This window comes from Aspergillus aculeatinus (assembly GCF_003184765.1).
Source record: "Aspergillus aculeatinus CBS 121060 unplaced genomic scaffold BO66scaffold_2, whole genome shotgun sequence".
NCBI classification, from domain to species: domain Eukaryota; kingdom Fungi; phylum Ascomycota; class Eurotiomycetes; order Eurotiales; family Aspergillaceae; genus Aspergillus; species Aspergillus aculeatinus.
The window spans coordinates 260,178-281,229 of NW_020291471.1; the positions used below are offsets into that span (position 1 = coordinate 260,178).

The 21,052-nt window shown below is 53.4% G+C and overlaps 6 protein-coding genes across 6 annotated transcripts; 3 read left to right on the forward strand and 3 right to left on the reverse strand.

The window, feature by feature from the left end:
- Nucleotides 1-19: 19 nt before the first annotated feature.
- BO66DRAFT_311778 (MCT family MFS transporter) lies at nucleotides 20-1,681 on the reverse strand (the record flags this gene model as incomplete). Its single annotated transcript, XM_025643337.1, has 4 exons — nucleotides 20-452; nucleotides 543-1,126; nucleotides 1,189-1,295; nucleotides 1,354-1,681. 4 exons carry the CDS (start codon nucleotides 1,679-1,681, stop codon nucleotides 20-22), a joined length of 1,452 nt encoding a protein of 483 aa, XP_025508611.1.
- A 659-nt stretch (nucleotides 1,682-2,340) lies between these two features.
- BO66DRAFT_311914 (AIM24 family protein) lies at nucleotides 2,341-3,947 on the reverse strand (the record flags this gene model as incomplete). Its single annotated transcript, XM_025643341.1, has 7 exons — nucleotides 2,341-2,646; nucleotides 2,705-2,936; nucleotides 2,993-3,111; nucleotides 3,166-3,336; nucleotides 3,388-3,459; nucleotides 3,528-3,646; nucleotides 3,743-3,947. The coding sequence occupies 7 exons, from the start codon at nucleotides 3,945-3,947 to the stop codon at nucleotides 2,341-2,343; spliced, it is 1,224 nt and encodes a 407-aa protein (XP_025508612.1).
- Nucleotides 3,948-4,813: 866 nt separating this feature from the next.
- BO66DRAFT_407568 (putative protein kinase) lies at nucleotides 4,814-6,340 on the forward strand (the record flags this gene model as incomplete). The annotated part of the gene is made up of 5 exons (XM_025649068.1): nucleotides 4,814-5,184; nucleotides 5,250-5,466; nucleotides 5,513-5,579; nucleotides 5,743-5,933; nucleotides 5,996-6,340. The coding sequence occupies 5 exons, from the start codon at nucleotides 4,814-4,816 to the stop codon at nucleotides 6,338-6,340; spliced, it is 1,191 nt and encodes a 396-aa protein (XP_025508613.1).
- Nucleotides 6,341-7,675: 1,335 nt separating this feature from the next.
- atm1 (ATP-binding cassette Fe/S cluster precursor transporter ATM1) lies at nucleotides 7,676-10,384 on the forward strand. Its single transcript, XM_025644377.1, has 7 exons — nucleotides 7,676-8,173; nucleotides 8,239-8,298; nucleotides 8,357-8,471; nucleotides 8,522-8,790; nucleotides 8,853-9,899; nucleotides 9,976-10,192; nucleotides 10,279-10,384. Exons 1-7 carry the CDS (start codon nucleotides 7,790-7,792, stop codon nucleotides 10,377-10,379), a joined length of 2,193 nt encoding a protein of 730 aa, XP_025508614.1. The 5' UTR covers nucleotides 7,676-7,789; the 3' UTR covers nucleotides 10,380-10,384.
- Nucleotides 10,385-12,120: 1,736 nt separating this feature from the next.
- Nucleotides 12,121-12,462, forward strand: BO66DRAFT_433901 (uncharacterized protein; the record flags this gene model as incomplete). Its single annotated transcript, XM_025650730.1, has 2 exons — nucleotides 12,121-12,148; nucleotides 12,263-12,462. The coding sequence occupies 2 exons, from the start codon at nucleotides 12,121-12,123 to the stop codon at nucleotides 12,460-12,462; spliced, it is 228 nt and encodes a 75-aa protein (XP_025508615.1).
- Nucleotides 12,463-13,164: 702 nt separating this feature from the next.
- On the reverse strand, nucleotides 13,165-20,507 carry BO66DRAFT_416968 (uncharacterized protein). The gene is made up of 14 exons (XM_025649637.1): nucleotides 20,451-20,507; nucleotides 19,734-20,403; nucleotides 19,588-19,671; nucleotides 19,418-19,541; nucleotides 17,837-19,367; nucleotides 16,873-17,035; nucleotides 16,632-16,802; nucleotides 15,878-16,565; nucleotides 15,002-15,810; nucleotides 14,814-14,918; nucleotides 14,647-14,765; nucleotides 14,507-14,586; nucleotides 14,287-14,446; nucleotides 13,165-14,228 (listed from the first exon to the last, which is right to left on the reverse strand). Coding segments are annotated over exons 1-14 (5,394 nt in total). The 5' UTR covers nucleotides 20,453-20,507; the 3' UTR covers nucleotides 13,165-13,540.
- Nucleotides 20,508-21,052: the final 545 nt, after the last annotated feature.

Genomic DNA, 21,052 nt, shown 5'->3' on the forward strand with positions numbered 1-21,052 from the left:
CCCCCCTGCCCCCCAAAAATTAAACCTTCCTCACCACCCTCCCCTCACTAATCCACAACTTGGCCAAACAATAAAACACCACCCCGGAGCCCATCACCACCGCACAGAATACATTCAGCTTGAGATACGACCCGTGCAAGGGGTCCGGGAGCAGGGCGCCCGCGATCGGGGTGCCGGTCAGGGCGGCGAAGCTGACGAGGAAGAAGTACGTGCCGCTGCGGACGCCGATCTCGCGGATCTCGGAGATCTGGGCGACGAGCGCGGGGGCTAGGGAGACGGCGGTGCCCGAGCTGAAGCCGTAGAAGGCGCTGAAGCAGATGGAGGGGACGTTGCCGTGCGTGGGGAGCCAGAGGCCCAGCACGAGGACGACGGACAGGAACGTCATGAGGATCATCAGGTTGAAGCGGCCGAACAGGTCCGCTAGGTAGGGCGGGATGATGCGGCCTGGGGTGCTGTTTTTGTGTTCCACGAGGGTTAGTTGGGTTGGGGTTTGGGGTTTGGGATGGAAGAGGGGGCGTTTTTGGGGGGCTGGCGCAACGAACCTAGCGGCATTCATGATGGGAATCAGGTACGATGCCAGCGAGGCCGACATGCCGTTCTTCTGCGCCTGGCTGGGGATGAAGCTGAAGGGGAGGAACATGCCCCAGAAGAAGCAGAAGGTGCCGGCGGTGGTGAGCAGGAAGGGGACCTCGCGGAGGGGCCGCACGAAGTCGAGGAAGTGGAACGGCTTGCGGCGGTGCTGGAGCCGCGACGTCAGGGTGCAGTTGGCGATGACCAGGCAGAACAGGATCAGGAAGGCGCAGATGCGCACCGCCCAGCCGAAGTCGAGCTGGTCGAAGAGCCGGGTGAGCATGATCGGGAGGATGACGCCCCCTAGGCTGGCACCGCTGGTGGCGATGCCGAGCGCGAGCGCGCGCCGCCGCCCGAACCAGGTGCTGATGGAGTTGATGCTGCAGTGGAAGAGCGCGCTGGTGCCGATCGGGCTGCACAGGCCCTGGGCGAGCAGGAACTGGTAGTACTCCGTGGAGATGGAGATCATCATGAGTCCGAAGACGTGGAAGAAGGTGCCGGCGAGCACGATGTATCGGGGTCCGAAGTTGTCGAAGAGGATCCCGACGAAGGGGCCCTGTCCCCTGGTCAGTTGCAAGGGTGCCTAGGGAGAGCTAAAAATATTTGGCATCTACGTACCCCAAAAAACATCATGAAGGTCATCAGAGACGTGACCCAGGTCACAGTGCTGGTGGACTCGTCCTGCAACTGGTGTGTCTTGTAATAATCGATGAAAATGCCCATGCCTAATTTCGCTCATCAATAACAGACTTCACCCAGAGTGTGCTGCGAGCAGAAACTCACAGTTGACCCAGCCGAAGCTGACGAACATAGCGCAGAAGCCACCCAGAACAGTGAGCCAGGCCTCCATCCCACCATCTGGAGCTCCCTTGGGCCCTTGTGCCATCTGCGTCGTGGCCGCGGCAGCGCCTATTTTCTCCACTGAATCGCTCGTGTTGCTGCTCTCTTCTTGCCCTGCCTCGAGAGGATGTTGTTGTCGCCCGCTGACAAGCTCGTCCTTGTCAGCTTCAACGTCGACCTGCGTTGTTGAAGTCGAACCATGGCTGTGATATAGTTCATTGATGTCTTCAGCGGGAAGCTCACTGGGAAGGTCAAACTCGTGCCGTTGCATGTTGTTCGTCATCTTTCTCAAGACTCGTGGTCTCGGGGGTCACGATTCTCGTCCGTCCGACAGGTCACTCCAAGGTAGGAATATTCTTGTCAAGAACTGCCTTCTCAGCAAGAACGGTGATACAGGATGAGCCTCGATGAGAACGAGGCACCGGCACGGGCCGGAGATAAATTTTGAAATCGAACGGAGCCATTCGGGGGGATTTCGTCGCCATGGGGTGAGTTATTATCCCTTACGGGTCGGTCAACTCATGAACGAGTCGTTCAAAACAATCCGTACCAAGGGGGGGCTTGGCACAACAGAGAAGTCAGATATGATGAGCAAACCTTGATATGTCCGATCTATTGGAGCCCCTTGCAGGACCCTTGGTCCGGAATGATGTTCACCTCTTCCATACTTTTGCGCAACTGCTGCCCGTGTTTACTGTAATTCTTGAGCAAGTTCGAGAGATGAAGTGGCAGAAGTCAGGAAAAGGCAGCAGATGATCCAAGCGCGATCAGCAAGATATGGGATTCATGAAGAGAGTTTGGCGTACGATCGGACGCATGCTGTCTATAGTACATTGAGCCTGCAATGAAAATGAACCCTCCAATAATTGAACTCGGACTTATGCAACGGAACAGGATAATTGAAACAGATTGCTTAAACACTCAACTGGCTTATTCCAGCTTCTCAAAAACCACCTTGCCATCCTTGGTGAGTCTGGCGACGCTCTGCGACGTGCCCTTGGCTTCTTGGAACAAGTCGTCCGCCGTCCGGGAGGGAACAGGGGCAGCATTCACCGCCTCCTCGGCTGCTTTCCGCGATGCTTCCTCCGCCGGTGTTGGAGGCTTCGCTGGGCCAATGGTCAATCCACGCGGAGCACTGGCAAGCTCGTTCACCTCGTGCTTCGTCAGGACCTCGTTGATGCGAGGCCCGCGGGTTTGAAGGAGAATAGTTGTAGGGCCGTCGAATTGAAGGAACAGCTAAGCAGCATCAGCACTGGGCGCAATACAACTTGAGGGTGAGATCGATTGAGCATACCCTGTCACCCCAGATGGTCATTCGAGACCAGGTGCGAAGCCTGTGAACCAGCTTCATTGTAGACTTCCAAGTATCCGCTTCGGACATAGCTTGGAGGAACTTGGAACTCTGAATGTAGCTTTGAATGAAGGCAGGCAGGTTCTTAAGGCCCGGAACCTGAAGCTTCAATGTCGTAGACTTGAACCGGTAGGGACGAGGAGGGTTGGACGAGATAGTGTAAGCAACAACATTGCTTTTCAAGGCCAGTTAGCTGAGCTTCTGCACAGTGGGTAGAATTGACAAGCATACCTGGGATGGACTATGTATTGCTCGCCGGCCTTGAGCTCGACCGAATACAGCTGGCCGTTGCCAACCAGAGCCAACAATCCTCTGCCAGTGACCTCAGAGCTACCCCAGTGGGCCAGGCTCTTCGCGAATTAGCTATAATCATAAGACCATGTGACGTTCCGGATGAGACGAACCAGGTTCGTGTTGATGGTGGGTCGAATGGAGAGCGAACGACCTGTCCAGGCAAGTAGCGCTCGCCTTTGAGCGACCATCCAGTCGACCGAGCCATTGAGGTGTACGACCGCAAAAGAGGTGTTTGGCGAGCGGACGGAGACCAGGGCCGTCACCGGGCTGGCGGAGGATATCTGCGCGGAAGTTTAGCCCCAAACCCCTCGACTTATGGAGACAGATCAGACCTTTTGATAGAGGAACGGCACGCCGACAACAGCTCTTCGGAAGGGTTCAAGGACACTCAAGGTGGAAATCACCTGGTGGTATCAGATGTTAGAGGTAGCTCGTACGTGAGCAGATTGCGAAAGTTCCGGTATTTGCATACATTGTCTGCTTTCCCACTCAGCCCAACCAACGTCCCTCGGCGAGTGTACAGATTCTGCGAAGCGGAAAGCGAAACCGACAGGAGCGAGTAGGGTGCGCCAATGACATCGAACCGAGCATCTATATCGATAGGAGTATATTAGCAAGGAGTTTCGGTGTGAACCGAGGGCTCCAATTGCCTGCACCGCATTGAATTGGATTTGCGACAAGACCTACCAGCGGATTCAGCTGATGTGGGAGTGCTGGACACAGGGAGATTGTCTCCATTGACCGCAGGCTGTTCCGCGGGCGCAGCGCGAATCTGGACGCCTCTGGTCTGGCATGCGCGGTGCAGCAAAGCTCCTTGTCGCGCCCGAGGGGGAAGAACACGAGTCCAGGACAGAGCCCGGACAGCTCCCCTCAAAGGTTGGCCTGTTGCCATGGTTGAAAGGGGAGTGTGTGAATCTGCGAAGAGAGGAGGAAATAACTGGGAGCTGAACGAGGATGCTTCGGCTCGTCCTCCGCGGTAATCGCAGTAATTCTTCGCAGTTCCTGATCGGGGAAAGCGTTGCTCTGCGGCTTGGCACTCAATGACCGGCCTTCGACCACTTCTGCCCTGGTGCTTGCTGGTCTGCAGTTGAACGGCGGAAATGAGATCAAAGTCACTTGTAAGGTAGAGATAAATCTGTTTACCTCAAGGATAAGCCTTCATCCCAACCCGGAGAAGTGTTGCATTGAGCTCTGGTGGTTTTTGTGCGCCAGACGGCTTCCCGCTGATGTCATACCTATCTCACGCGTATAACTTCTGCGGTATAGTTAGCTCTAGTACGAGTTGGAGGAGTGGTTTTTATTCCTCCCCTGCCATTAGGAGACAAGGCTACTCGGTACTGTCTGATATGCATACATAGCATGATCACTGCCTGCAAGTGAGTGACCAAAGATAACAAGCCCTGGCATCTTTGAAAAGAGGGATTCACGTGACTGGACCGAGATGGCTCGGGGAGCGCTCGCGGAATAATCCGGACACGCACACCATTACTCCGGGGTACGCACCAAACCACGTGATTTGACGTTTCTATCGGGGCCACTTAATCTGCACAGATAAGGTTGTGGAGACGCCCAAGGAGGACTGTCCATGTCTCCAGATGGCATGAAGGCGAATCGGCCCCGCAACTCGCTCATCTCATCGCCGGCGCCCGTACAATGGAAATCAGCTAATTAGACATTAGGCCGTGACCTGTACTAGGTTGAGGACTATGTTCTCCGTCCGATCCCTCTTGAGCGTTCTCCCTTTTGCCTAACTTCATAATGAAGCGAGCCGGGCGAATCGCTTGGACTAATGCTTGCCTTCCCGGTGCTCGCAGGTGTTTTGCTACGTCTCTACCCTCCACTTCTTGCTGTCGTCGTACTTCCCTACAGTCAGCTCTGAGAACTACAGCGGTGCCGCGTCGAACAGTAATGTCGTCGGCGCAGTGGACATGCACCCCGAGAGTGTTTCCCACCTCGGGAGTCAAGTTGCTGGACCAGTCCGCCGAGCTTGACGAGGAGACACTGCCGAATTACCAACCCGAGAAATACTACCCAGTCACCCAGGGTGAAGTACTCAATGATCGGTATCAAACCCTTGCCAAACTAGGATACGGAGTCACTTCCACAGTTTGGCTGGCGAAAGACTTAGTGTATGTGCAGTTGATTTATATGACCCTGATGATAACGGAGATCCTAATAGTATGCTTCAAACCAGTGCATCGACATATGTGGTTCTAAAGGTTTACGTCACGGGCCAGAACCGGGACCTTGAGCGAGAACTAGACATTTACAAGCACATTAATTCGGTGGAAGCACAACACCCCGGGAAAAACTTCATTCGTAAACTTCTCAACTATTTTTATCTCCAGGGCCCTCATGGCTGTCACGCCTGTCTTGTTCACGAGCCTCTCGGAATGACTGCAGATTTTCTAGTAAGGATGGCTCCTCGCAACGAAAAAAACCCTTGATTTCATGAAGCCTGCTATCCGACAGCTACTCGTCGCCCTGGATTTCCTGCATTCAGAGTGCCATATCATCCATACAGGTTATATGCTTACCACCCCCCTTGAGGATCTTGAGTTACAGGCCTAATGTTGGCACAGATCTCCAGCTGAAGAACTTACTACTTCCCGGCCCGGAGACAAGCCATCTTTCCCAATTCGAAGAGCGTGAAGTTGCAAACCCAACACCCCGAAAGAAGCTTAAAGATCGAACAATCTACAGGCCTTTAGGTTTTCTTTCTCCAGGCGGAAGGCCAATTCTCGCTGATTTTGGAGAAGCTCGATTTGGCGATGAAAAGCAGAATGGCGATATTATGCCGAATGTTTATAGAGCTCCGGAAGTGATTTTAAGGTCGAGCTGGGACTATAAGGTAGATATATGGAATATTGCTATGGTTGTGAGTAGAACTATTCTTACATTTACTTATCTTTAAAAATGCTAATACTGGGGTATACTTAGGCCTGGGATATTGTCAGCTCTCGCACCCTGATCAATGGCAAAAATCCAGATGGCATATTTGATGATCGGGTCCATATAGCAGAACTGATTGCTCTGCTAGGCCCTCCGCCCCCCGAATTCCGGGAACAGAGACACCTCAGCTCAGCCTTCTGGGATAAGTCGGGGAAGTGGAAGGAGGTTGCCTCTATTCCAGATATTACCCTCGAGAGCCTGGCCTCGGAGGTGGACAGGGAAGATAAAGAGGGGTTTTTCCGGTGGCTCCGGATGGCCTTGCAGTGGAACCCCGACGACCGGCCCACGGCTTTGGAACTCTTGTTCGACGAGTGGATGATGAAGGGGCTTTGAAGTGAAGGGAGGGAGAAGCAAATAGCGCGGCTGAACAAGATCAATGACCGTTATACGGGCTTGAACCATTCTGCCGCTGGAGAGCAACCGATACCCTATCAGGTGTTCCATGGTCGACAAGATATTGGCAATGAGAACACACTAAGAATCTCCTCTCGACCGGCTCTCAGGTGATCTCGACCAGTAGGCAAATCGCAGCTAGTAGAATCGTTAGTCGCGGCCGGTGAACAACTGGCTGGGAGAATTGGTTGAGATAATCTACGGGAAGCTAAGGTCGTGAAATTAACAACCATGAAAGATCGCAAGCCGAAAGGACCACATCCCTCAAGCCAGGCCGGCCGCTGGGCGACCCAGCTCAGCGTCAGTGTAGCATGTTCCTAAGTGCCAGGGAGAGAAACTCCGCCAAGCCGAGTATTCGGCTCTCTTGACATCCTGCTCAACTTAATCAGGTAAGCCCGTGTGGGACTACAGAGCCACTGAGAACGACGACTCTAAGTTATGATAGGGTTTATCTGCTTAGCATTCGAAGGGCCGTGCCTCTGGGGAATCGAATCGATCCGTATCGGAACGATCAGTGGATCCAATCCACCCTGATAGATATCGACCATAGGCCCATGTGTTGGATGGCCAAAGACAAACAAGGCTGAGAGAGAATAATGCACCTGGCATTGTCGGGTATCGTCCTGACATGGCTGTTTCCAAAGCTTACTTTATCTCCCGTCCCAGGGGCAGAAGACCGGAAGTTGTCAAGCGTACAAGTCATGCGATGGATACGGGAAAGTCAGACCTTCCACTGTGCTTCGACGGGGCTATATGCGAAGATCAGCCCGAGAGCAAGGCATTAGAAAAAGATCTGCTTCGAAAGCGCTGATGGGTTGCTGGGGCGCTTGCTGGGGCAGTTGAATGCTTATTACGCACTATACCTTGGCTATTCCGGCATCGGATTGTGAGAGCCATCAGCACACGCACCGTCCGCGCTCATGCCACGATCCCGGCTGCTGTCCCAGAGCGAAAGGCGGCGCTGACCTAAACCTATTCTGGAAATGGAAAGTCGACGCGGCGGGCAGTGTTCAATAGTAACCTTGAATTCCATTAACGGAGATTGTCCAACAAGACCAAATCGGCGATGATTGCGCCAGATCTACCTTTATTCGTGTCATTCAGTCTATCGGCTCGCATATAAAACTCCTTGATGATTGTCGTCAAACATCCATTGCCCCCTTGACCCTTCATAGCACTCACTTCAAGGATCAAGATTCCCGATCTCCCCGCGCATCCCCCCCGCCGACGATTTCCTCCGAACCCGGCGGGTCCTCATTCACAAGCCGGCGGCGTCTCGCGCGGAGAACCCTTGTGCCTTTTTCTCTGTCCGACACTACAATGCGCCATTGAGAGCGGAGGAAGTCTTGAACATTTCCTGGTCATTGTGAAGATTGTTGACCGGCCACCATGCTGCCCAGGGCCGCCCGATCGCCGTGCTGGCGTGTCCCGGGGCGCTTCGTATACCAGCGCCGATTTGTCACGCGCCCAACCTCATGGACCTCTGCCTTGTACGGAGTGCAACTCAGAGCCATCTCGACATCCAGCGAATCCAACAGGAAACAAGTGTCTGCGAGCACACCTCCCGCCTCGGAGAACCCTACCAGCCCAACTGCGGTACAACCGGGAGCAGCGAATGCGACTCGGGCTTCCACGACAGCCCCCGAGAACCAGAATGCCACCACTACTCCCAAGAAGAAGGACTTGCTTAGCGAGGCCACGCTAGCGACCAAGGAACAAAGGAAAGCGGACTGGGCGATCATGAGGGAGATGGCAAAGTATCTTTGGCCAAAGGTGGGAGGACTCGAATGCAAATGCGGCGGAGCTATCCGGAGCTGTGCTAATTAGATACGGTGCAGGACGATTGGGGAACAAAGCTTCGGGTTGGGAGCGCCCTATCTCTACTTATCGGGGCCAAGGTAAGTTGCAGGGGGGATGTTGGTCATGCAGACTGGTGTGCTGACCGGGCGCCCCCAGATCTTGAACGTTGAGGTACCCTTCTACTTCAAAAGCATTGTCGACTCGATGAATGTGGATTTCGCGACTGTAGGCGGTACAGCCTATACAGTTGCGGGCTCGATGATTATCGCCTGTAAGTCAGGATCTCGCCGCTCAATTGTCCAGGCCTAATTGAATTGCCAGACGGTGTCACGAGAATCGGTGCCACTGTGTTCCAGGAACTCAGGAATGCGGTCTTCGCCAGTGTTGCCCAAAAAGCGATCCGCAAGGTCGCGCGAAACGTCTTTGAACACCTCCTACGCCTTGATTTGAACTTTCACCTCACGCGCCAAACCGGAGGATTGACGCGGGCAATTGACCGTGGTACCAAGGGTATCAGCTTCTTGCTGACTTCCATGGTGTTCCACGTCGTCCCTACCGCGCTGGAAATCTCCCTCGTGTGCGGGATTCTGGTATAGCATGGCCCGGTTTGTCTAATTGAATGTGTCAAGGTACTTACTAACCATGACGACAGACTTATCAGTATGGCTTCAAATTCGCGGCGATCACGGCTACTACCATGCTCGCATATTCGGCCTTTACCATTACCACCACCGCCTGGAGAACCAAATTTCGTAAGCAGGCCAACGCCGCCGATAATCGTGGTGCCACCGTTGCTGTGGACTCCCTGATCAACTACGAGGCCGTCAAGTACTTCAACAACGAGAGATTCGAGGTTGCTCGCTACGACAAGGCGCTTAAGAATTACGAGGATGCTTCGATCAAAGTCACCACCTCCCTTGCATTCCTCAACTCTGGGCAGAACATGATATTCTCCAGCGCCCTGGCGGCAATGATGTATCTCGCGGCCGACGGCGTGGCCACTGGCACTCTGACCGTTGGTGACCTGGTTATGGTTAACCAGCTTGTCTTCCAGCTCTCCGTCCCTCTGAACTTCCTCGGATCCGTGTACCGCGAGCTTCGCCAGTCACTGTTGGACATGGAAACGTTGTTCAATCTACAAAAAGTCAATGTGAACATCATTGAGCGCCCCAACGCGAAGCCCCTGGTGCTGAACCAAGGGGGTGAGATCCGGTTCGAGAACGTCACCTTCGGCTACCACCCAGAGCGGCCGATCCTCAAGAACGCAAGTTTTACGATCCCTGCCGGTCAGAAATTCGCGGTCGTCGGGCCCAGTGGTTGCGGCAAATCAACCATTCTGCGCCTGCTGTTCCGCTTCTACGATGTCCAGGAGGGCCGGATCCTCATCGATGGGCAAGACATCCGTGACGTGACGCTCGAGAGTCTGCGCAAGGCCATCGGTGTGGTGCCCCAGGATACTCCCTTGTTCAACGACACGATCGAACATAATATCCGGTATGGGCAGATCGACGCGACCGATGAAGACGTCCGCAAGGCTGCCCGACGCGCCCACATCCACGAACTGATTGAGAAGCTACCCGATGGATACCAAACGGCTGTCGGAGAGCGGGGGATGATGATCTCCGGTGGTGAGAAGCAGCGACTGGCCGTCTCGCGATTAATCCTGAAGGATCCCGAGCTTCTCTTCTTTGACGAGGCGGTAAGTACCATGCCTCTTCCAACCAGTAGACTCGCTTGTGCTAGAGGGTTGGGGCGCTAACGGATCACTCGACCAGACCTCTGCATTGGACACCTACACGGAGAAGGCACTGTTGCAAAACATCAACAGTATTCTCAAGGAGAAGCGCCGCACGAGCGTCTTCGTGGCCCACCGATTGCGGACGATCTACGACTGCGACCAGATCCTGGTGCTGAAGGAGGGCCGTGTGGTGGAGATAGGTTCGCACCGCGAACTTCTGGAACAGAATGGCATCTATTCTGAACTGTGGAACAGTAAGTGGAGTTTGCTTTCTTTTTTTTTTCCATGCATCCGCCACCAAGCCATACGAACTCGTTTTGAGCGCTAACGTCCGCCACAGCACAAGAAATGTCTCTCACGGAAGAGCAGGGATCGGAAAGCGTAGAAGAGGAGGAAGTGGAGCAAGACGCTGGCCCGTCCTCCCCCCAGCGACAGAAGTGAGCTCGTGGGCGTACCTTTTTTTTTTTTTTTTTTTTTTTTTGCTTGCTTCCTATGGAGATCGGGCGACAAAAGACTAAGGCTTACTTACGTAAATATACTTTTTAGATTTAGAGAACACGACTCGCAGCTCAAGCGGTCGTTGAAAATCAAAATGAGTTTATGATCAACTTAAATGCTGCCAGCCTTCCCCTCTCTATCTAAGCCAAACCACCGGCGGGGGTCCGATGGAGCTCCAGCATTTCGTAAAGTTTGGGTCAGGGCTTTTAGTGTTGGAGATGAGAGCGTTCGGCACGGTTATTGAAAGTCGACCATGGATGATACCACTTTGCTGGGTACGCCAGTCCCGTTCTGGGGTGAGATACACATGAGGTGAATCTCTCGTCTCGTTCTGGTCGCGTGTCTGGCAGCAGTAGTTGAACTACTACCTTAGGTATGCAGCAATAACTGCCAACCAAACTATTGTCCGGTGTTGAAAAGCATGTCGAAGAATCGCCTGCCGATCCGACCGTTTCCGTCCATGGAACTGCAGGTGTCAACCCGGAAAGAGGCAACGCTAGTTAAGGGCGATTGACCACCGTGCGTTGCAGCAACGTTTATCCTCCGCAAACAAGCATGCAGAAAGGAAAGGAGTTTTCTCGAAGATCGAGAAGATGGGGCGCTGGGATACTAGGTCAACTGCCAAGGGTGACTATGCGAATAGGTTCAAACCTTGCTGGTTGGGTTCCAGCAATTGGGGCATTGTAGCGAGAATGATTTGAGTTGTTGTGTCGTGTTGGTGTGTGGGTGTAATAGGTACCTAGTCTAATAGTGCTGGCTAGTGTTTCTAGTAATCTACTAGTCAGGGGTTGAAGAGGCAACACGGGCCATGAGGAAGACTGTGTGTTGGATTTTGCCATGAGGTTTGCGGCTTTTGCCAACTGACCAAGAACTAAACCCAGTTCAACCCCTGGCTAACCCCACTATGGTTAGACCCAACCCACAACCCACGTTGTTGCAGTTGCAGTTGCAGTTGCAGTTGCAGTTGCTTCCCTTCCCTGTCCGTCCCGTCACTCTGCCGACACTCCCTCACTCCGTCCTGTCCAGACTCTCTCTCTCGCTCTCTCTCTCTTTCAATTCCGCTTCTCTTCCCCTCTCTTCCCCTCTCTTCCTCCCTCCCTTACCTCGTGGACTCGTCATATTCTCTTTCCCTCTCTTCTTCCCTCCCAACCCCACGTTCGTTCTCTGCTTATTTCCTTTCGGTTCCTCTTCCGTTCTTTCTAGTCCTATGTCCTATAGTGTTGCCAATAATTCCCTCGAGTCTCAACCTAAACTAGTCTTATCAATTCCGCTTTAGTTCCGGAGCAGAGTCTCTCCTTGGGTGCCAATCTTCCGAGCCACCGCGTCTCCCTACTAAACTCCCACCAACTCCCACCAACTGAGCCACTAAAGCTATTAACCCTCCAATCGCACTCGCACTCGGCTACTTTGCTTGCTTCGACTTGCATCTAGCTCCCTTTCCCACCATCCACCATTTGACCTTTACCCCCCTTCCCGCCTACCCTACCGCACCACTGCATAAACCAGCCTTCCCTCCTTCTCGTGCAGCTCAAGGCTCACTCAGATATATCGCTCGCTCAACTGCAACTTGGTCCCTTCATAAGAATTCATACAATCCTTCCCCCCTCCGCCCCCAAACGTTAACGGCCCGATTCCGAACTAGCCGAACCACTCTCCAACACAACTACACACAAAAACACCCAAAATGGGCTTCATTGAGAAGTTGCAAGCAAGTACGTTTCTCATCAACTCTTGATGGTCGCGCGGCAGTGCAAGCCCCTGATCACCTCCGGACCCGATCGCTACCCCCGCAAAAGCAGCCTCATGCTAACAGAATGACTTCACAGAGCTGGAGCTTTACCGTCTAGAGCAGCGTTATGCTCGTCGCAAGCACCGGAGCACCTTCTCGGGCGTGCAGTATGTCGACGGCGAATACCATTACTCCAGTGGATCGAACTCCTCCACCGGCACTGTCTCCAAACAATCCACGGGAGGCTACTGGAAGCCCCCAACATGGGGATCATCCGGGGATTCGCGCTGGCGGTGATTCCGGCATCAAACCCGACCCGATTTAACGCTCTGCCTCAATCCCATATTGTTCGACCATTGATCCTCGACATAACGTCTCGTGTCAAGGATATGACGACTTGTCCTTCTTTGCTTCTTCATTCCATTCGTCGGGTCCAGCACCCAAGCGGGAAAAAAGTCCATGGTTATTCTTGCCTTTGAAGCTTGCCTCGGATGTCTCGCCCATGATGCGACGGGGAGCGAGATTGGTTCGATCCATCTATCCACAAAGAATCGCACCGCGTGCGCTGGCTTATCTCGCTCCCGCGCAGTTGAAGTTTGGTCCACGGGTCATACAGGGACTTCCCATCTGCCGGTTCAATTGGCCTTTAACACTCTGCATCTCCTCGTGGCTATTTTCTGGAAGTCATATGCCACCATCTTGCTGACGCCTTTCATGCATGATCTGTTTCGACCATTGACTATGCTCCGTTGGTTCTAGCCTCCGCTGTCTTGTTTCTGCTTCGGAGTTGTGATCGCTCAAGCGATGTTGCACTTTCTATCTGTCCATATTTTACTCGAGCCCATTAGCGAGTCGTCGGTGACCTCGACGGCGCATCTATCTGTTTCAAACTGTTCTCGCTACCCTTACTGTACATATATTACACGGTCTACCCCGAATATACATTTACCACTAGCATCTGACTTACATGTTTGCCATCAGTCACGTGGAGGAGCCAAAGAAAGGTATAGTAAGTCTCGAAGTCGGCTTGCGATGGTCTAATGATATCATATTCATCTTGGCAAGCTCCCGCGCATCATTGCGAAGCATGGCGGGATACAGGCCAATGACAGCTTCACGTCTAGGCATATATCCTGGATAATCTCGGGATAGGCAGGTTCAAGACACCGCGCTCCACCTCTTCCTTGTTGTTCATCATTCACCGACCTCCCCAACTTTCATCTCCATCTAAAGATCGAAACGGGCCCTCATTGCCCGCTCTCTCGACGGCTTCCCGAAATGCAAAACAAACAAAAACAGAAACAAAAAGAAAAAACAAGGAACCCCCAGTCTTCCCCCGAGGCCCAGAAATACAAGAATAGCCGAACCGAAACCATCACCGTTTCGACTTGCGACCCCCAATCCCCAAGCGACCCAGGTTCGGTAGACTGGTTTTATGTCTGTGCCCGGCCCCGGCCGCGGCTCGACCGGCCGCGCCGCCCCCAGCTGCTGCAGCCGCAGCGCCCGGTCCCGAACCAGCACCACCTGCACCTGCCGAACCACCAGCACCACCAGCACCAGCACCAGCACCACCATTCCCACCGGAATCGGGCCCACCGCCGGCGCGCGCCCCGTCCCCACCGGTTCCGGCTCCCAGGCCCGCCGTGCCTCCCCTCGGCACATCTGGTAACATGGCGGCGATGGTACTCCGGTCGCGGCCCCCGCGGTGGACTAGATCTACGCCTGCGCCGGGGTGTCGTGTGAGTGTAAGTCCTCCTGCTCCGTCACCGGCCGCCGCCCCGAAGGGCCCGCCGGCGTCCTGGTCGGGGGGCCGCTGCGAGGCGCGCTGGGCGCGACGGGCCTTCTCCTGGACGGATTTGAATTTGTCGAGGAGTTCGACCCACCGGATCGAGGAGGTGCTTGAGGATGATAATGATGATGAGGTTCCTGCGGCTGCGGCTGCTGCCGCGGAGGTGGTGGTGTAGGTTGAGCTGGAGGAGTCTTCGCGTTTGAGGCGGCTGCTGCCGGTGGGGCGGTCGTAGGTGGAGGTGGAGTTTGTAGTTAGGGAGGAGGGGAGCGCGGTTCTGGATTTTCCATCCGGTGTTAGAGATGCTGCTGTTGATGCTTTGGGGGGGGACTTACAGTCGGGGACCGGTGTGGAGGAGTCCGATGCTGCTGACGCTGTTGAGACGGTTCTTTAAGGCGGCGAAGGCGGAGCTTTGCGGGAGGAGCATTAGAACTCCGTAAAGGCATTTGTAGAGGTAGGGGTATCGTTCTGGTTCGAGGAGTTGGAGACGTAGGTCTGTTGTTGTTGTTAGGGGTGGTGAGCTTTGAGGGAGCTGGGGGCCAACGACAAACTGACACGTGAAGACGGGGGATTCGAGCAGCTGGACTAGCTTGTCGATTTGGATTAACATGTTGACGGTCATTTCGAGCTCGGCGCTGTTTCAGGATATTTGTTAGTGACTATGAGCACTGGTGTTCGAGGAAAGATGGTCGTACAATACTTGGAGGAGATTGTATGCTTGCTCGTAGGCTTGGGCGAGCAGACAGAGCGAGAATGTCGAGACCGCGTTGTGACACCAGGACCTGAATAGAGCGACGAAGAAAGCCTGGCCGTCCTGACATTGGGTCAGTTTCTTGGAATACGTGCGGCCGATATATCCTACCTTGTTGTCGAGGTTCCTCAGGCGCTTCCGGAGTTCCGAGAGCTCGGGGGCTGTGATGAGGTTGTTGTTGAGATTCTGTACCATGATGCTCGCGAACTCGAGGTCCTGTTGTTCATTTAATGGATGGGGTCAGTGAGGGGGGTTCAGTCGTGATGGTTCTTTAATGTGGTGGTGGTGGTAATTCTCACCTCCTCTTTCTCGAGACAGTCCGCGAGAGTCCTGTAGATGCGCTCGGGGCTGAGGTTCATGCACAGCTGCCGGATGATGAGGTTCCCGCGCACCTCTAGCAGACTCCTATCCGTGGAGAAGAGCTGCAGCAGGTTCACCATGAATGACTTGAAGTAGCTGTCCTCGCTGTTCCTGGAGATCTGCGAGAGGAGCTGCAGATCCTTGGTCACCACCACCTCCGCGGGGTCGGACAGCGTCTTGAGCAAGGCCGGGAACGTGCCATCGTTGAACGCGATCACCTTCTTCGGCGCCTTGCGGTGGAGCATGATCAGCCAGGACAGGGCCGCGACACGGGTGGTCTCGTTCTCGTTCAGGAACTGCAGCGTCAGAGAGTTGACCGCCGCAGCGTAGTCGAGATCGGCGGGCGGCACGGACGTTGAGATGATGCTGCTCCTGGGGGTCGGCTCGGTCGACACCTCTTGTGGCGGCGAGGCCTGCTTTTTCGTCTCGTTCGACGTGCCTTCAGAAGGTCTGCTGCCTGGTGTGGACGACCTTCGTTCGACGACCACGTCTTTGCCATTCGTGTTACTGGGCTTGGTCACTGGCCCTTGTCGGGAGGTCTCCTCCGACGTGTCTTCGGACAATGTGACGATGTATTCCAGCAGAGATGTATTCACTCGGTTGGCGGCCTGCCGCACTTGGTCCGAGCCGCTGGACATCGCCGGGAGTACTTGGGTCAGCAGGCGAGGCACAAAGGGCAAGATGTCTTCGGGACTGATCTCGAAGAAATTGTCGATCCAACGCAAAGCCGTCAACTGCATTTCTTCCACTAGCGAGTTATGATGCGCGTAAGTGTCCGTTCCACCAGGTACTAGAACAAGTGAATGATAGCTCACCGAATGAAGTGTCAACATATCCCACGAGAATCTCCAATATCCTTGCATAGTCGATCTGGACGTCTTGGCCAGGAATCCAATCCCCGTCTGCGTTGAATCCATCTTCATCAGTCACGGAATCTATTTCGGAATCTTCTATCGCGTTATCATTTGTCTCCGACTCGACGGCTAGAGTCTGATCGGTCGTCGTCGTCACGCTAAGACCGTCACTCGTTGTGGACTGTCTAGTCTCGCTTCCTTGGTCTTTGCGGCTTTCCTCGATTCCCTTCTTGAGCCGAGCGATCCTCTTGATCTCCGAAAGAAACCGATCCAGAAGCGCCTGAGTCGCGACATTGACATCTCTATTCGGATCCCCGAGGAACTTGATCAACCCTCCGAGAAAGTCCGGCAGAAACGAGATGAGCTCTAGGTCGGGTATCGTGTCCAGGAGCGTGAGCCACGAAACCAGAAATGTTCTGGTGAAGGGACTTGTGACGTGGATCCGGTCTTTAAGCAAGGGGATGAATTTCGGGAGCGAGAACGCAGTCGGTAGTTCCACATCCTCCAATGACTCCGGATCGGCCTGCTGCTTCTCCGTAAGCTGCAGCACTGAGACGTGAGAGGCCGCCGATTCGGAAACGATATCCTTGACAAGTCGGTCGAGGAGTTCTGCGCCGTTTTTGACCGACAATTCGGAGTCGGAAGCGAGCTATGGATCGAGACGGGCAATAGTAAGCAGGCAGAAAACCCAACCCCATCGACAACGAGCACTCACCTTGCTCAACGCATCGAAGATCTCGTTGAAGAAGAGTAGGATCTCCCCTTTCGCAACCTTGGCAATGTTGTACATGCTCTCGCAAGCATAGTACCGAACGCGCGCATCTTGGTCGGAAAAGCATGCAAGCACCGGCGGTACGATCTCCTTCAAGTACGGTGCAACACCTTCCTATATAGTAATCCAACAGTTCAGTACCTATACCGCGGACATCGAGTATGCATTGCCGGGGGGGACTCACGGATCCCAACGCTATCGAAGCGGCAGCGAGGCCTATCAAGCCGCCATTTCTGGCATGGGGCTGATGCACGGCGTAGGCATAATCGTGACAGAGCTGGTCGACGATCTTCTGAATCTCCTCGTGCTCCCCCCTGAAAGCGGCTTCGCGAACGACCTTCTCGAGCCTGGTAGGAGAAATCGCATGAGTTAGTCTTGACTACCCGTGTTGATTGCGACTAATCTGGCCTCTCTTATCGATAAAAAAAAAAGTATCCATACTCCAAGGCTCCCTGTTTCCTCCGGTCATAGAGCTTATCGTTCAGCGAACGTTGGATTGAGTGATCCATCGCTCCGATTCCCATAAAATCGAACGACTGATTAAGCTCCGGGGGCCGGTTTTAGATGGTTTTCATGGTGTGCAAGCGTCGTTCTGGCTAGGCTGGGCGGTGAGGCGGTGGTGACTCGCCAGGAAGGAGGAGCTGTAAATGAACTAGTATGTAAAGTAGGTTAACGTTAACTAGCAAGCCAACTAACTTATTCTTCCCAAGCCATCAGTCGCAAGTTGGCACGGCTTCTTCCTTGTTGAGGAAAGTTCAAGTGGCCCCTCGCGGTCCCTTTGCTTATACCGATAATTAGCCTTGTCGCTCGGCAGTAGGCACGATGTCAATAACAATGTGGGGAGCTCTCACAGGAAGATGCGTTGGCACAACGTGGATAACTCAAGTTAGTTAGCGGATGCGATGTGACGTAGTGTCAGCACTCGGCACCGCCGACTCCTTACCGCCTAATCAATAACTACAGTGTGTTTTCATCCTTGCCCAATATAACCACTGCTTAATCCCACTTACAATAATGGAAACCATGCTTCTGGTACATTAGTGTAATGGCATTAAATCATCTATTTGAGAGGCTCGTTCAATGCACGCTAAGACATGACAAGATAAAATCGTGCTCGCTATCCATCAAAGACTCAATGACTGATATACTGGAAAACCGCAGAGACATCTCTTTCCCCAGTCTCCTGTCGGATCAGCAAGTCCTGGATCTTGCTGAGGTGGCCAGTCTCTCCATCGTTCACAAAATGGTTCCAAGTACTGGTGTCACCGTACAGCATGGCAGCGGCCTTAATGTACTGTGTCCCATCGGGCCGACAACGCTTGCACTTGAAGGTATCATGTGTATCACTTCTAGTGTCCGGTTTGAATTGGAACAGCTCGCGAAGTGATTCCAAAGAAAAGTGTCGCTCGACGTCCTCGGCGGAGTCCACCACGCACGAAGAAAGTAATTGTTTGTGCGATTGACGCTGGAATATCTTCTCCTCAATCGAGCCAGTGGCGATGAAGCGGTAGACGAAGCAGTCCTTCTTCTGACCGTCACGCCAGACACGCGCTAAGGCTTGCTGGTCGGCCGCCGGATTCCAGTCGGGATCGAACAGAACCAGTCGATTCGCACCTATCAAGTTCAAACCACACCCACCCGCTTTGCTGCTGAGAAGGAACACAAATTCCTCGCCATCGGGGTTGTTGAACTTGTCGACGAGCTTTTGTCGTTTGTTCACGGTCATGGTACCGTCCAATCGCAGGGACCCATATCCCCGTGACCGGCAAAGCTTTTCGAAAAGATCCAATGTCTGCGTATAATTGCTAATCAAAACAATCTTGTCGTTCGTGTCCTGGCGGATACGTGCCAACATACGGTCCAAGACCATCATCTTGCCGGAATACCACGATTTGATATCCCTATCGCGTCCTCGTCCTTCGGGAGGAACATAGTCATCCGGAAATGCGTGTTCACAGCCTGGAAGGTCTGTGGATAGATTGAGGAGATCAGGATGGTTGCAGAGCTTCTTCAACAGTCCAATGGCCTTCAACGGCTGGCTCCCTTTACCCCTGAGCAAGCTCTTGATCTCCGGACTTTCAATGAAGTGATTGTAGAGGTCGAGTTGAAATTGGGACATGTTGCAGAATACGACATGCTCGTACTTGACCGGCAAATACTTCGACAGCAGCTCGTTCGTTCGGCGAATGATGAATTTATTCACGATGCCTGAAAGCTCAGCCAGCCGCTCATCTCCTTTCTTTCGATCTTCTTCTGAGCCCGCGGCATCTCTTCCTCGAAGAATTGGCAACTCGAACCTCTTTCTGAAGTCGTTCTGCGATCCCAGCAGGTTCGGATTCGCGAAATGGAGAAGTGAGAAATACTCCGACAGATCGTTCTGAATTGGGGTACCAGACAGGATCACCCGGCGTTGTACATTCAAGCTGTTGAGCGCAGTCCAGGTCAAACTCTCTTTGTTTTTCAGTCGGTGGCCTTCGTCGCATAGTAGTAATCCGATCGGGGTGTCCTTCAGTGTATCGACATACAAGCGCAGGGTCTCGTAAGAAATGATCAGACATGGTCTCACGACCGATCGTCCGGACGCGATGGCCCATTGTTTCATTTGAGCAATGAGCTCCGTCTTTGAGGCCTTGCCGTCGACTGCAAATGGAGTGGTTGCATCCTTGCCAAGCCATTTCCCTGCAAATATCATCAGTGTATGTGTTTTTTAATCATGACTTGTAACCTACCAAGCTCATTGGCCCAGTTTCCGACCAAACTGGATGGACACGCGATGATGCACTTTTGTATGGTCGTCTTCCCAGCCTCCGGGGATTGCTTGAGCAATGTCCACATCAATGAGATGCATTGCAGCTGCTATTATTAGTAGATGGAATTGAATTGTAGGCAATTATCATACCGTTTTACCCAAGCCCATGCCATCAGCCATAATGCACCCATTCGCGTTCTTGTCTACCATGCCGGTTGTACAGCGATAAAGGAACTACGTAAGAGTTCATCTTAGTCAAAGAAAGCGGCCCACCTCTCAACAAGACCGACACTTACCTTAACACCTTCCACCTGATGCGGCCGGAGAACCTTCGCCAGCCGTGGATCGATGACAACAGGGACCTTAGGTCTGTCTTCGACCTTCTTCTTGAGTCCGAGAATATCTGCCAAGCTCTTATGTACCAGCGGTTCGTCCAGTTGGGGCTTCTCACCCTCTGCCTCGCCTTGCGGTTCTTTGTTGGCCTCTGCTTCTTCGACATCGTCAACAGTCGGGTCGTAGAGTACTATCGCGAACTCGCCACTGGGGTCATGCAACGGTTTCACAACGAACGTAGCGCCTTGCCTCATCCCCAGCGTCGGGGCTGGTCGGGCACCAAAACTGTCAACCTGTTTGTTGATGAGAGGCACCTTGAATCTCTGTCGGAATGCTGTGTCCTTGTCCTTCGGTTTGAAGACGGGAAACCTATTCACGTCCCGGGTGGCGAGCGCGAGACGGTCCTCGTTTGTGTACGGCTTTTCACCCTCATCATTGCCTTCTCCGTCGGCCCCGGCATAGTTCACTTTCCGTCTCTTCCTCGCGGGCTTCTCTGATGTGCGGGTAGGGGTGGCCGATCCAGGGCATTTGAAGGGTCTCGAGAGCCGGTCGATGGAGCTCCCGGGAGTGCCGGGTTGGAGCTTCGCCGGCGTGCTCGTGGCATTCTCTTTGAGGACGGGGCGTGGGCGATACCTATGGATATTAGAAGAGTTGCGGAATAGCAGATAAAGATACCTTACATGGATGATACGTATCAACCTGTGTTTGAGGCCCTCTAACTGTCGCTTGGTCGCTGGTGGCGGTTGTTGTTTCGCCGAGTCTGTAGGACGCGCTCGCCACATCTTAGCGCGTTTGCCTACAGATTGCTGGACACCAAAGTATCGCGTGGTCACATGATCCTGTCAACAATGGACCGCTGCGGATTTTGGTAAACGTGCGAACTTGAGGCAAACTATACTGGCAGTAGAAGAATGCTACTAAATTTTCATCAAGAGCTACGCAGATCATGATGCCTCGGCGCCCATCAACTGGTTGGACTCGGTATCACCTATTCATGCTAAAGTGCACTAGTCCCTTCAGGTAAAACTAAAGCTGCGGACAGCATCAAATTGTTTTCGTAAGTTGATCAGTTGTCTAGCCATTTAAAATGGCTCCGATGAGTTGAGATTGTTATATCGGAGCTCAGTACGGAGTAGCTTATAGGGAATACCAATGGTGGCTCTCACTTTGCCCATTGGGCCGCTGCGGTGAACCTTGTGGCGTCGTCCTCATTTATAGCTTGAAAACGGAGTTTTATATTTCAGTGATACGTCGCAATAATGCCCAAAACAACAGCATGGAA

Excerpts from the sequence above, each read along its gene's own strand:
- atm1 (XM_025644377.1), top strand. The coding sequence starts at position 7,790 with ATGCTGCCCAGGGCCGCCCGATCGCCGTGCTGGCGTGTCCCGGGGCGC. Across the intron at positions 8,791-8,852 it reads CCCTCGTGTGCGGGATTCTG|ACTTATCAGTATGGCTTCAA; the intron begins GTATAGCATGGC and ends CCATGACGACAG. Across the intron at positions 9,900-9,975 it reads TTCTCTTCTTTGACGAGGCG|ACCTCTGCATTGGACACCTA; the intron begins GTAAGTACCATG and ends TCACTCGACCAG.
- BO66DRAFT_416968 (XM_025649637.1), bottom strand. Across the intron at positions 19,542-19,587 it reads GCATGGGCTTGGGTAAAACG|CTGCAATGCATCTCATTGAT; the intron begins GTATGATAATTG and ends TAATAATAGCAG. Across the intron at positions 15,811-15,877 it reads ATATGTTGACACTTCATTCG|TGGAAGAAATGCAGTTGACG; the intron begins GTGAGCTATCAT and ends ATAACTCGCTAG.